General features: G+C 42.0%; 1 protein-coding gene across 5 annotated transcripts in view; it reads left to right on the top strand.

Moving 5' to 3' along the window:
- auts2a (activator of transcription and developmental regulator AUTS2 a) overlaps positions 1–13,851 on the top strand; it is a 1,149,797-nt gene that overhangs the window by 1,068,207 nt on the left and 67,739 nt on the right. For all 5 annotated transcript variants that reach the window (XM_080210334.1, XM_080210338.1, XM_080210336.1 and 2 more), the window contains exon 8: positions 12,390–13,023. In XM_080210334.1, the coding sequence (XP_080066460.1) occupies positions 12,390–13,023 (634 nt within the window). The remainder of the gene's footprint in view (positions 1–12,389; positions 13,024–13,851) is intronic.

Here is a 13,851-nt window from a genome sequence, read left to right on the forward strand (position 1 = left end):
TCAGGATATCTTCCCCCTGCATTTCATCTCTGCTTCTGATATACATTTGCTTTTGAAGGAGGCTGCAACTTTTTTTTATTTGGCTGTGCCAATTGCAGAAGTCCCTGGATGGACATCCCCAAGGACTTGAAGTCGATGTCAAAACTCCTATGTGAAGACTTCAGAGCATCCTTGTAATGTTTCCTTTGACCACCGTGAGAGCACACCTAGACTCAAACTCTCCATAGAACATTCTGTTTGGCAAATGTCAAGCACTTTGGTTACGTGACCAGTCCATTCAGCTGTAACTCTCTCAGCATGGTGTGGATGCTTGGCATGCCATCTTGGGTGTGCACCTCAGTGTCTGGTACTATGGCCTGCTAACTGATCTTCAGAAATATCTGAAGGCAGCCCAATTGGAAGTTGTTGAGCTATTTGCATGGTGCTCTGGAAGAAATCTGAAGAAATGTACAGCTGTTTTATCCCAGTTTGTGTCATAACTGGATGACAAGATCCCAGAATGGAACACTGGCTCAAAAGACAGTAACTTTTCTTAAAAACATGAAAAAGCAAAGTCATAGAACTGCTAATTAGTTTTAACAACAAGAAAGATATAAAACATGAAAAATTTGGATCATGATGCAATACTCCTTTACTCCCCCCTTAGCTTAACAATCTCACAAATATACTAAGTACACCTTAAACTACAATGGTCCCATTCACACACAGTCCCTTTTAAGTACTCAAGATGACTGTGGTAAGATGCACTCCTTTCTGAACCCAAGGGAATACTTGTGGATTTCTCCTCAAAATTCCCCCAGATGATTATTTTTTCGTGAACCTGCTTGTCTCACTGAACTCCAGCTGACACATAGGTGATTTCAAATTCTGCTTTCAAAAGTCAAACTTTCACATTTTCTTTTAAATTATACTTTCTTTCCGTTGCCTCCATCAAGATTTCACTTTCAGATTTTAGACCTCCCACATCAGATTTCCTTTTCTTAAAATTCTTTAACACAAACTCCAAGGTCCATCCATCGATATCCACAATTATTTCAAATAATGTGTCCCAAACTATAATCATTTCTCATAACCTTTGCCTTTTCAATTGTCTGTGACTTTGCTGAACAGTAATTTCTTCTGGTTTCCAGTTTCCTCTCTTCCGTTAATTCCAGACTTCTTGGAAACTTCTCTTCATTCCTTAAGTTAAGGAAACTAGAGAAATGTTATGTTTCTGGCATCTGTTTTCTTCACCATTACTCCATAGTATGGCTTTTCTTCTAGGAAGGTTGAGTGATGTTTCCTTCTTAGCCCTTTAAAACCAGTTGTTTCCAGCAGAGGCGGAGTGTGGTGACTAGGGGAATTTCACAGTAACTTCATTGCAGTGTTAATGTAAGCCTTACTTGTAACTAATAAATAAACCTTTACACTCATAATATTTCAGTCTATATATGTGTATATTTTAAAATAAATATTTAGAAATTCCAGTATTTCTTATACAATGCTTCCTTCAGTAAGCATGAATCCTAAACCTCATAACTGTTGAAAAGCAATAGAGAGGCAATTCTGCTGTGGAACTGTCTTCCCTCTCACTATCTATCTTGAACTGCAATCAAATTAGTTCAACTAAAACTTAAAAGCTTCTTTACCTTAAAAGGCCTCAGTTGTGAAGCAACCACGGCTGGTTTATTTGCTCTTTGTGTTGTAGCTCACTCTAAGCACAATAGAATCACTGCTGGAATTGAAACCAACCCCCACACATACAAACACTTTTGTCCAGCAAGACTCCAAGGTTTACCCTTCCAGGCACAGAAACATTAAATTAAACCCAGTTAGAACTATGTCTTATTTCTAATGTTTGTCAATACAAATATAAATCCCTTTAACTATATTTGCATTCTGAACATCAGCCTGCTCCAATCTCAAGCCCAATATTTCAGTCAATGGACAGAACCTTTCAGCGATGGGTAAGTTCAGTTTTCTCTCAATCTATCTATATTCACGATGAGACAAACACAAGAATTGCTGAAGGAAGTGTTGCTGTCAGCAGACTGAACGTTAGTCTGCAAACAAAGAGGGGTAAATCTGTCTACAAAGCTGACAGTCTATCGTCCGTTCCATTCTGTGCACAAGAGAATTGGACTAAGTACCAGTGTCATGCCAAGAAACTCAACTGCTTTCACTTGAGCTGGCTTCAGGAGATCAGATGGCAGGACAAGATACTATGCGGAAACATAGCAAGGTAGTAAAACCACCATCTCTCATTCATGGGGCCACGGTGGCACAGTGGTTAACATTGCTGCCTCACGGTGCCAGGAACTCCAGTTCGATTCCCGGCCTGAGTCATTGTCTGTGGAGTTTGCACATTCTCCCTCTGTCTGCGTGGATTTCCTCTGGGTGCTCCAGTTTCCTCCTATAGTCTGAACGACATGCTGGTTAGGTACAGTGACCTGAACTGGCGGCGGAGTGTGGCGACTAGGGGAATTTCACAGTAACTTCATTGCAGTGTTAATGTAAGCCTTACTTATGACTAATAAATAAACCTTTACACTCATAATATTTCAGTCTATATATGTGTATATTTTAAAATAAATATTTAGAAATTCCAGTATTTCTTGTACAATGCTTCCTTCAGTAAGCATGAATCCTAAACCTCATAACTGTTGAAAAGCAATAGAGAGGCAATTCTGCTGTGGAATTGTTAACCTTCTGACTACAGATACGGACATTGTATTCGTGCTCCTGTTTGTAGCAGCATCCTGTAGCTCGAAATGGATGGTGCAATTTGAAAACAAGTATTTAATCCGTTTTTTGAGTTTATAGGTCTTTAAAATGGACAACACGAGCCCATGGCCAACTTACTTCATGACGTATTTCGTAATCCACTGCCGAAATTATAATTTTTCACGTCGCTTAATCAGTGGAAAGAGCGACTGTGCAGAAAATTCAGGATAAACAGGGGGTGGTCTGGTTACACAACCCCATCACCTGACTGCAGAGAAAGTTATATCATAACTTTTGGATTTGATTTATTATTGTCATGTGTATTGGAATACAGTGAAAACTATTGTTTCTTGTGCGCTACACAGTTCACAGAGTATGTAGGGGAGAAGGAAAGGGGAGGGTGCAGAACGTAGTGTTAGAGTCGTAGCTAGGGTGTTGAGAAAGATCAACTTAATATGATGTACATCCATTCAAAAGTCTGATGGCAGCAGGGCAGAAGCTGTTCTTGAGCAGGCTGATACGTGACCTCAGACTTCTGTATTTTTTTCCTGAGGGAAGAAGATGGAAGAGAATATACACGGGGTGCGTGGGGGTCCTTAATTATGGTGGCTGCTTTCCCGAGCCAGCAGGAAGTGTAGATGGATTCAGTGGATGGGAGGCTGGTTTGCCTGATGGACTGGGCTATGCTCACAACTCTTTGCGATCTTGGTCAGAGCAGTAGCCATACCAAGCTGTGTTATATTCAGAAAGGATGCTTTCTATGGTGCAGCTGTAAAAGTTGGTGAGAGTCGTAGCAGACATGGTGAATTTCATTAGCCTCCTTAGAAAGTAGAGGTCTTGATGAGCTTTTTTAACTATAGTATCAGTGTGGAGGGATATGCACAGGTTGTTGATGATCTGGACACTTGGAAACCTGAAGCTCGCGACCATTTCTAATTCATCTCTGTACAAGCAGCACTTTGTAGTCACATTACTAAGCCATTTTCTTTGCTGATTAACAATCAGTTAGATACCTCAAGAGGACATAGTGAGGAACAAACTTTGACTTGTGCGCAGGCCTTTTCAAGCCAGCGACCTAGCTGACTGGAGTCAGGTTGAATATTGGCACTGAAATGTGAGGTTACAGAAGGGCCTGTCTGCTGTAGATGAGCACAGTGCTAATATTTGCAGGAATCAAAATTGAGACATTGCCAACAACCCACTGAAGTACTTACTTGATACGGAGTCTGGTTTGCAGCCGCATCCTGCAGGGCAGTATTTAAACACCGGAGGTATTTCACACCGCAGCGGAACAGACATTTCATTCCTTAGATTCTTGTTGGGAAATGGCGCACCCAGTTGGTGTGGTCATTTGGAGATTTAATGTCAGGCCCTTGTATTTGATGTGAAGCCGGTCCAGGAATCCAAACATTTTTAACCATTGTTTACCCAATATTGGAAAAGTAGCAGCCTGATCAGTTTATTTTTCTTCCTGCTGTTTAACTCCCCAAACGTTTTCATTCCTTGTCAATGAAATATGTGCGTCAAGCTCCTTCCAACTGGGAAAAGAAAAGGAGCTTTAATCATCACCTGATCTCAGTTTCACTTTGTAAGCATTTGCAGTGTGGAGCAAACTTGCTTGCAACTGGTTGAGAAGTTTTGGAACTATTTGGACCTGATCTCTGTCATGTCTTGTGCCCTCGTTGATTGCCTCCTTAGCGGGGAATTAATGCTTATGAGGGCGGAAGTTACTTTCTATACTGAATTTTCCATGTCTCTATTAATGAGACTGTTTGAAGGTGTCTTCCAGTTGTTGGGATTAGTGTGTTCATCTGTTGCAGTCCCTCCATTCTTTAAGTAGAAAGCCAATGTGTAGAGTGGACTGGGCGAGTTTAAATCCATCTCCTTGCTTGCTCCAAAACCAAATTCAAATTGAGTCCAATTCATGATCCCCACAAGCTGACAAGATAAGGCATTGCACCCCATCTTGAGCTTGGTCTTAGCCACCTATTCAAAGCTCCAGCATCTAGAGTGAGTGCACTGATGCATGCAGTGTAACTCACTCAGTATCCAGTGGCTGCATTTACCTTATACAGAGGCTGGATAAGACTGGAGACTTATCTGGAAGCAGGTATGAGCTTCTCCTGTTTACTCAGCAGGCCACTCTTCAGCCAGGTTTGAGAATCAACTCATGTTCCAATTAGTGGGCTTCTGCTTCTGCTTTGAATGGCAATAGGTGCAGCTGGGATAAAACAACGTGAATTCTAAATTGATAAAGGCAGTATGGAATAAAGTCAACAAAGAGTGGACAAGAAGTAATCCTGTCTCACATGTAGGACAATGGAGGCTGTTGGATGACATGCTAAATGATTAGCTTCTTTGCAAATACATCAGTTAAGACATATTAATCTTATGATGACTCAAAAATGTTGCCCGGCAACCAGTCTCAATGGAGCGCAGCACAGAGGGAATTGGACTAATGAGCAGGAAACAAAAATATCGCTTACAAAACAGTCATGTTTTTCTTGGGGCAGATGAATTTTCTAATTTGAGCTTTCATTGACAGAATGAAACACTTCTTATTCAGGCATGTCATGGGTCCCATAGAACAGTACTGCCTCACTGACTCCAAATAGTGTCCCCAGTCCTTCTCAATCCAGAGAACAGCACCCTCTACCACTGCAACCAAGATATGTCTTTTCCTTTTCAGCACAAATCAACCTTGTGATAGTTGAGTGAATTTGTCAATTTGTAGTCGGTTGTGGGCAGTCTGGTACTCTGAACCACATGACCACAAGGAAACTAGGATGAGACTATCCAAACCAAATTTCCACAAGACTCGTGTGGTGTTAATATGAGGAGACTTTCAGCCCACTGGCCTGGCCTGGATATGAATAATGTGTACTAGTCTCCCATTTAATTTCTGGCGCAGGACTGTAGCAAAACATTCTTCCAAAATAAAATGCTGAAAGAGTAATAAATGTGCTATTTGCGGCTGGGCATCCTAGAATTGGGAACATTGGCTGAACAAGGGGGGAGTGTGCATGCTCTTCTTCAGTCAGAGAGAGAGATATGGGACCAGCTTTACAAGTTTTGTAAATTAGTGTTCATTGATGGAATTGATCATGCTAGGTTACTGGGTGAAGTTTAACAGTTCCATGGAACAAAATCTTTTCCTGTTGACTTCCCGCCCCCGCCAAGAAATGGCCTTGGAATTCTGCACGTTTGGTTTACCTAGTGGAGTTGCTTGGATATGGAGCGTCAACAGAGTGCATGGAAAGTCTTTCACTCATACGTTTGTCCAAGGTTGTGCCTGCTCTGGACTGGAGTCACATTAGTTAGCTGAGGAGACACATTTAACCAGCTTTGGGTTGGTAGGTCAAGGAATGGGAGGCCGGCGAGCATGGGAACTTTGGAGGTGGAACAGAATTCTTGTCTTGCTTGTTTTAGCATAGTAATTGGTAACAGTGAATTATTAATCCAGTCATCAATGTAAGGCTTTCATGGGGCAACAGGATAGGGCAGACTTGCTAGTTTTTGTTGGCCAAAGCTGAGATGTGACTTCTGTGGACTGAGGTATATGAGGTATTTGTACTTTGCTTACTGAAGAGCCTGTGAGGGGAAAGTATGTTAATCATTTTTCATGTTGACAGACTGGCTCTCAAATACTTGTGGTTTGATCATAAAAATCTCACACACAGATTGAGCTGGAACACAGAATGTGTTAGCATTTCAGTTTGACTGCACGTTGAACTGAGAAGCATCGTGCAGAATATTTTGGGGTTTTTTTCTCATTAATATTCTCTGCCAATTTCATTCCTTCTCCTCCTCCTCGCCTGAGGGTGTTAACTCCTGGCTGAAGTCTAGTTCCCTGAATGGCATGCTCTCTGGTACTCCGGCCAAATTGCCATGATTCACGTTCAAGTCTGAAAGACACTTTTAAATTGATGGCCCTCATTGCTAAATCCCCACTTTGAAGAAATACGCTTTCCCTCACACCCTGTCAAATAATTCATAATTTTAAAAGCTCTAATTAAATTTACAAGCCTTCTCCACTCCAGTGAAAGTAGTCCCACTATTTCAAATGTGTCTTCCTATATCCATGTTCCCAACTTAATGAATACACACTGTGAGATCTCCATGCCTTTTTTATTTTTTAAATTATTTTTATAATTTATTTTTATAATTTAGTGCATTAAAACAGCTCAGTTCCATAGACTCAGTTCTTTCAAAGGTTGATACAAATTTACCACTGTAGGGGGAGTTTTTCCGTCCCACCTGCCGCGGGAATTGTAATGGGCGGGGGTGGACCATGCAAAGGTCCGTTGACCATGGGAGGGATTTTCTGGTTTTGGGGCGAGCACAGTAGAAAAATCCCAGCCTATGTCTTTGCTCTCTGCGCCCCCTTTTTTATATAACATTGTTGGTTTTCTTTTCATTGCTTTTGATAACTGCATTCACACTTTTAGAATATCACGTAGCTTTATCCTTACTGCTTACCTATATCACTTCACTGAGTGAATCCTTGCATTCATGTTCTTATTTCCAAAATGTATTATCTCACATTATATCTGACATTTATCCATGTATTCAATTCTAACGCCACATCTTCCTCAAATAGTTTATAGTTACCTCTGGATTTTGCTCCCTCTGCCAAAATCCATTTAATCTAAATATACCAAGGACAAAAGTAGCTGACCTGGCTCTCCTCAGACTTTTTTTGATTATTAAGCTACTTCTGTTACCCCAATTCAAATACAAGGTAACAAACGCGATTGGGAGAGGTTGATATCACTGCATATACATCGATATACCAGGTGCCCTTCAGGCTGACAGAATCCTTCATCTAAACTTTACATCAAAAATCCCAAAACTGTTTCGCACACCTTTTGTGGAAACGCAGAGACCTGTTTCAATATATATTGGTAAAAGGGGTTGATATAACATGCCATTGATTCACTCGGGGCTTAAAGTTGATCTAACTACATATTCTCCCCTTCTTCATTCCCTGCTAAAAGGTGAGGGATGGCACGGTGGTACAGTGGTTAACCTTGCTGCCTCAGTGCCAGGGACGCTGGTTTGATTCCCAGCATGGGTCACTGTGCGGAGTCAGCACGTTTTCCCCATGCCTGAGTGAGTTTCCTTCGTGTGCTCCGGTTTCCTCCCACAGTTCTGAAAGACATGCCGGTTAGGTGCATTGACCATGCTAAATTCTTCCTCTGTGCACCTGAACAGGGTAAAAAGTCTGACAACACCAGGTTTTAGTCCAACCGATTCATTTGATAGTAAACTCACAAGCTTTTGAGGGGACTCCCTCTTCGTCAGGTGAATGGAGAGTTCTGGCCTCGGACAGAGCATATAAAGCACAGACAGTTTAGAGATTACTGATTAGAATGCGAATCTTTGTCTGGAGACAATACACATCTCTTTAACCTGTGATCAGTGCACCTTCCACACACATTGTCAGCCACTTTAGGACTTGAACAGCCGGTTAGGTGTAAAGATTCGCATTCTAATCATTAATCTCTAAACTGTCTGTGCTTTATATGCTCTGTCCGAGGCCAGAACTCTCCATTCACCTGACGAAGAGGGAGTCCCCTCGAAAGCTTGTGAGTTTACTATCAAATAAATCGGTTGGACTAAAACCTGGTGTTGTCAGACTTTTTACTGTGTTTACCCCAGTCCAACGCCAGCACATCCACATCATGACCTGAACAGGAACCGGAGTGTGGTACCTCGGGGCTTTCCACAGTAACTACATTGCAGTGTGAGTGCAAGTCTACTTGTGGCGCTAATAAATAAACTTTCAACTTGGGTAGCAGGAAGGAATTACTCTTTCCTGCTAAATAATGGCCCAGTTGGAGAGATTACTCCTCCTTGCTGGAGTGGAAGTAGCTAATCACTTGTAAGATAAAAATGGCTAAAAACAGCCCATACTACTGCTAAGCTGTTACATTATCTGCTTCATGTTATTGCTTTTGCTGTAACCCACGCTGTTTAGATAGCAGCAAGTTGTGATTTGCACTGCGTAATGTGTCATTAACCAACCAAAGGGGCACTTTATTGAGAGTGAAAGGAAAGGCCTTCTTAACATAATGGTAATTTGCATATTTTGCCTTCAGAGTCGGAAACCTGACAAATTGATTCTTTGGGGATATTAAATGTACATTATATGTATTCAGATGAACTCTTTTGGGATACTAAATACGCATTACGTGTCATTTCGAAACCCTTGAGGCCTAATTAGGGGAGCATGTAGTGCATCACTTCATAATTTTAGAACAACCGGTTTTAAAAAAATTGTCACTGTAGCTTGGGGGTGGCATGAATGGCAAATAAGATGGCTTTAGTCTTGTATTTAATAGGCCTGTCACTACCAATTGCCTCCTGACTTGTCTATCGCAAGTCATGAAAACTTACTAGGGATAATGACTCAACAAGTGTAATATTATTTAGACTGTGCCAAGTGTAGAGTTGACATGACATAATGCCCATATTTTCCCAGACTCAGGGAAAATAAGCTGTCAACTGTCTCACTTCTTCTGGAGGGATGCAGTCAACAAGCCTGGGGCAATTGAGGTCCTCCCTAATGTTGTTTGGAAGTCTACAGATGGAATCTGGTGGGAGCGATGAAGTCTTAGCTGCTGGCTAGAGAATTGACGAGATCCTCAAGGTGCCTCTCATTGGGAAGGCCTCTGCATCTTGCATTACTCAGGCACTTAGCAGGCCACCAGCAGACCATGCTCCAGATCAAGGAGCCTGGGGCAGAGGTCCCAGCCAATCAGAGGCTCTTTTGTACTCAGTGGTGCCACGGATGGCTACTGCGGGTACTGCATTTATCTGAGGTTGCAGATTGAGAAGGGATCGAGGCATAGGTGATTGATGGTGGGTAGCTGGTTGAGTGGGAAGGAAGGTCAGCAACGGGGTGGGGGGGTGGTGACGGTTACTCTCCGCAGCCACCCCTTCCCAATGCTGAGTCCCTCAATCAGATGGTGAGTGCCTTTGCATTAATTGCCCAGTAAAGGTCCCTAATTGGCAGTGGAGCAGGAAGGCCATCCACCTTAGACTGAACCAGGGTCACAGTGGGAAGATGTTGGGATACCCACTTGTCCCCCTCCACCAAACCCACTGGAGGAGGGCACACAATTTTGCCCTATACTTTTAAACAAGTTCATGCTCAAATTTCTAAGGACGTTAATTCTGCACCAAATCTTCAACATTTTTCTCAGTCCAATAATTGGAGAATTATTAAAGATGTCTGGAACTGGCAGACCAAACATCTAAACTCGATCTCTGATTGTTCCCGCGCTTGGCTGAGGCTTGGTTTTGTGCAGTTGAGGAACATTTTGCGCCAATAAAGATAATGCAATTAATGTTTGGGAAAATGCTGGCACCATGAGAAAATTTTCCTGAGATTTTATCATCCCTCAACATGGGAAATACATATTGCCAAGTCATCTATTAACAAGTTTCTTAAAAAGAAGGCAGACCAGCTCATAAAACTTCCCAAAATTTGAGCATTTTTAAAGTCAATGTGTTAATCTTGTGGAAAGTTTGCATGTATCAGACGCCACTAAAATCTTCAGAGGACTTAGAAAGTGACAAAGATCTGCCAATTTTTTTTGTATAATGGAATGAAATCAGCAGAAAGTGGTGATTGTATCACAAGATGAACGCATGCTTTCTATTTTCTGATGCCAGTAGATATAATTTTATTAATTCCTGCTTTTGTTTCCACTCTATTTACATTTTCCCAACATTTCCATTACTTTTATCCACTCTCTTCTCTCGTTAATATATTTGATCCTCGCTGCATAAGATTCCACACTCCAGATTGAGTGGGGTCTTTCCAGTTTAACTGGTCAGTGCCTGAACCCATTGAGACAAGAGAGAGAGAGACAGTCCCAAATAATACTTTTCTAATGTTCCTCCAAGATAATGGACATTTGTTTCAAAAACCAAAGCAGATTTCACTCATAATTGAAATACAGCATATGCTAAAATTTTACAGATCAAAGAGGTTAAACTTGTATGTCACACAATGTTGATTTATAAACTAGAAATTCCTTGCATAAAAATTTCTATTATTATGGTGTTAGCGCTGTTCATTATTTTATGGGGATGGTTAGCACTGCTGGCTCACAATGCCAGGGACCCGCATTCGATTCCTGGCTTGGGTCACTGTCTGTGCGGAGCTTGCATGTTCTCCCCGTGTCTGCATGGGTTTCCTCTGGGTTCTCTGGTTTTTCTCCCACAGTCTGCAAGATGTGCGGGTTATGTGCATTGGTCATGCTAAATTTTCCTTCATTGTACCTGAACAGGTGCCAGAATGTGGCAACTAGGGGATTTTCACAGTTACTGCATCGCACTGTTAATGCAAGCCTACTTGTGACACTAATAAATAAAGTTTAATATTCTTGATGTTACCAGTTAAATCATCTGAAAATAGGGTTTTTCTGTGAATCTGAGAAAACTGCTTGTATTAATGTTCAGGTTCTTAGCTGTTCATGTTACTTGAATAGCATTTGGCTTTGCAACAAACATTTCTGATTTTTTGCAACATTGGAGATCACTGAACAAAGAGATCTAGATAAAGAAAATATCTTGCCATCAATAAACAGAAAAAAATCCTTCCTTGATTTAACTATAAATAGTTTGCCATGTCCTTCAAAATTTTATTTTATTGCCAACAGACAGACGCACGCAGTCGCTTATTTATTGTCGTGGTAGATTAACATTACAAATACTGTGTAACATAATTATTTCTGTTAAATATTTTGGATGAACATCTGCTGAAAATACGCAGGAGAATTCTTGACTAATCTCTGGTCGGTTCAAATATTAGCAGAGATGTGGAAGCAAATTATCCATTTGATCTCTCGATCAGGGCAAGGGTGACCTGCAGGGGGAGAAGATTTGAATTCCCATGAAAGTCATATGAATGTGAAAATGAAATTAGTTTCTGCTATTCTTTGTTCCAGTTATTTTATGGGATATTCATGTTGGAAATTATCATTGTGTCCATAGCCATTCCTGGAGGCAGACTCTTCCGAAATTCTTCCGTCTTGCTCGTCGTGGGTGAGACCAAAAACTTGGCGGATCATTCAAAGGTCCATTGAGCTCAGACGGGAATTTCTGGTCTTGGAGCACGTGTGGCTGGAGAATCCCACTCTTTGTCTCCTGTGAGCCGACTTATGACCTTTGCCTACCCAATGTCAAAGCAAATGTGTTTAAGATTGTTGAGTTGCATCGAGCATGCAACTGTGCTCCAGGTGACAAGAATACATCCTTGTGAGCTGCTGTTTGGGGATCTGTATCTTTTGTAGCCTCCTGTAACAGTTACTGGCTACACTGCAAGTGCCTTTGGACGAGACATTAATAGCCCAGTAAAGGTCCCTAAGTGGCAGTGGAGCAGGAACGTCATCCACTTTGTCTGAACCAGGTCACGATGGGAAGGTTCTCTCAGTGAGAGAGGACATCAAATAAAAATCACTTATTTTCATCACAATCCTCTCAGTAGCGAGGAGCCTGTTTTATAAATTCACCCATGTTATTCAAAGTTTCCCTTTTAGATTGTATTATTTTAGTGAATATTTGAGCAATGTAAATTGAAGAGTAGAATTTTATTGATCAGACTGTACTGGAGTCGCCTGATATTCAGTTGAAAAGATGCATTTTGATTTGTACCATCTGTTTTCTCTCCACAGTTACTGACTTTAGTGTCAGCGCACTAACAACAAATGACACCCGAGAAGCAAGAGGACCAAATGTCCGCAAAATTTCAGGGTTAGAGCGAAGTCAGGAGAAAAGTCAAGAGGGCTCCAAAGACCAACTGCTTCTGCTTGCTGTGGCTAAGGAGCCTGTTGCACAGGCTCAGACCCCATCCCAGCCCCAACCCCAACCCCGGCCCCAGTCCCAACCCCAGTCCCAATCCCAATCCCAATCCCAGGCAAAACTCTGCTCTCCAATTCCTGTGCAGACCCAGATTACACAGCATTTGCCCCAGTCACAGCCAAAGGTTCTACCGCCACCCCAAGGACAAGCCCAACCACAATCCCAGTCTTTACTTCCATCCCAACCCCTAATTCCATCTCAACCCCAACCTGTACCTCTACCCCAATCTGTACCTCTACCCCAGCCTCAACCTCAGCCCATATCTCAGACTCAAGCTCAAGCCCAGGCTCCGACTCTTCAGCACCAGCCTCACCCTCAGTCGCAGCCCAGGCCACCTTCTCCTCCACAGCCAGTTGTTCAAAGTCAACTTCCATCGCGGCCAACGTCTCGGAGCCTCCCACAGTCTCTGTCTGTGTACAGCAGCAGTCTAAGTCTAAACAGCATAAGGTGAGCAACTGAAATTGTTTATAACTCTTCATATTTGTTTGGAAAATAGTAGAATAACTGTGAGAACATCTACTTAGCTAAGCATATGCCTCAATTACTCATTCGAACCCACTTTGTATTTGGGTCCTTGTAATCATATGCATGAACTACAATTGTAAGTACAGTTTAAAATGACAAGAGGGCTAACAGCCACAGACCATCACTTATACAGATGTCTGACATGAACATACACAGCACAAATGTGACCAAAAATCAGTGTGATTTCAAATGTACATAACATTTGTATGATAGTTTGAAGGATACATATTTGTGCCACAAACTTTAGTGAAACTGTAAGTTCATTAGATGACATTAGAAATTCTATGGGAGCAGTTTTGCTCTCCCATTATGCCTGCTCTTCTCCTGACTCATCAGGCATGGTTTCAAGGGACCAGTCTATAGCAGGTACTTATCAACTGACTGATGGTAGTCACCAGTGGAAGGCATTAAGAACATAAGAACATAAGAACATAAGAAATAGGAGCAGGAGTAGGCCACCTAGCCCTTCGAGCCTGCCCCGCCATTCAATAAGATCATGGCTGATCTGTCGTGGCTCAGTTCCACTTTCCCGCCCTCTCCCCATAACCCTCAATCCCTTCTCTTATCAAAAACCCATCAACCCGCTTCTTAAAAATATTTAGCGAGGCAGCCTCCACCACTTCAACGGGCAGAGAATTCCAGAGATTCACCACCCTTTGAGTGAAGAAGTTCCTCCTCAACTCCGTTCTAAACCGCCTCCCCTTTATCTTGAGGCTGTGCCCCCTAGTCCTACTGTCTTTTTTGAGCGGG

The sequence above is a fragment of the Carcharhinus amblyrhynchos genome, chromosome 23, assembly GCF_965287045.1.
Source record: "Carcharhinus amblyrhynchos chromosome 23, sCarAmb.v2.hapA, whole genome shotgun sequence".
In the NCBI taxonomy this organism is placed as follows: Eukaryota; Metazoa; Chordata; class Chondrichthyes; order Carcharhiniformes; family Carcharhinidae; genus Carcharhinus; species Carcharhinus amblyrhynchos.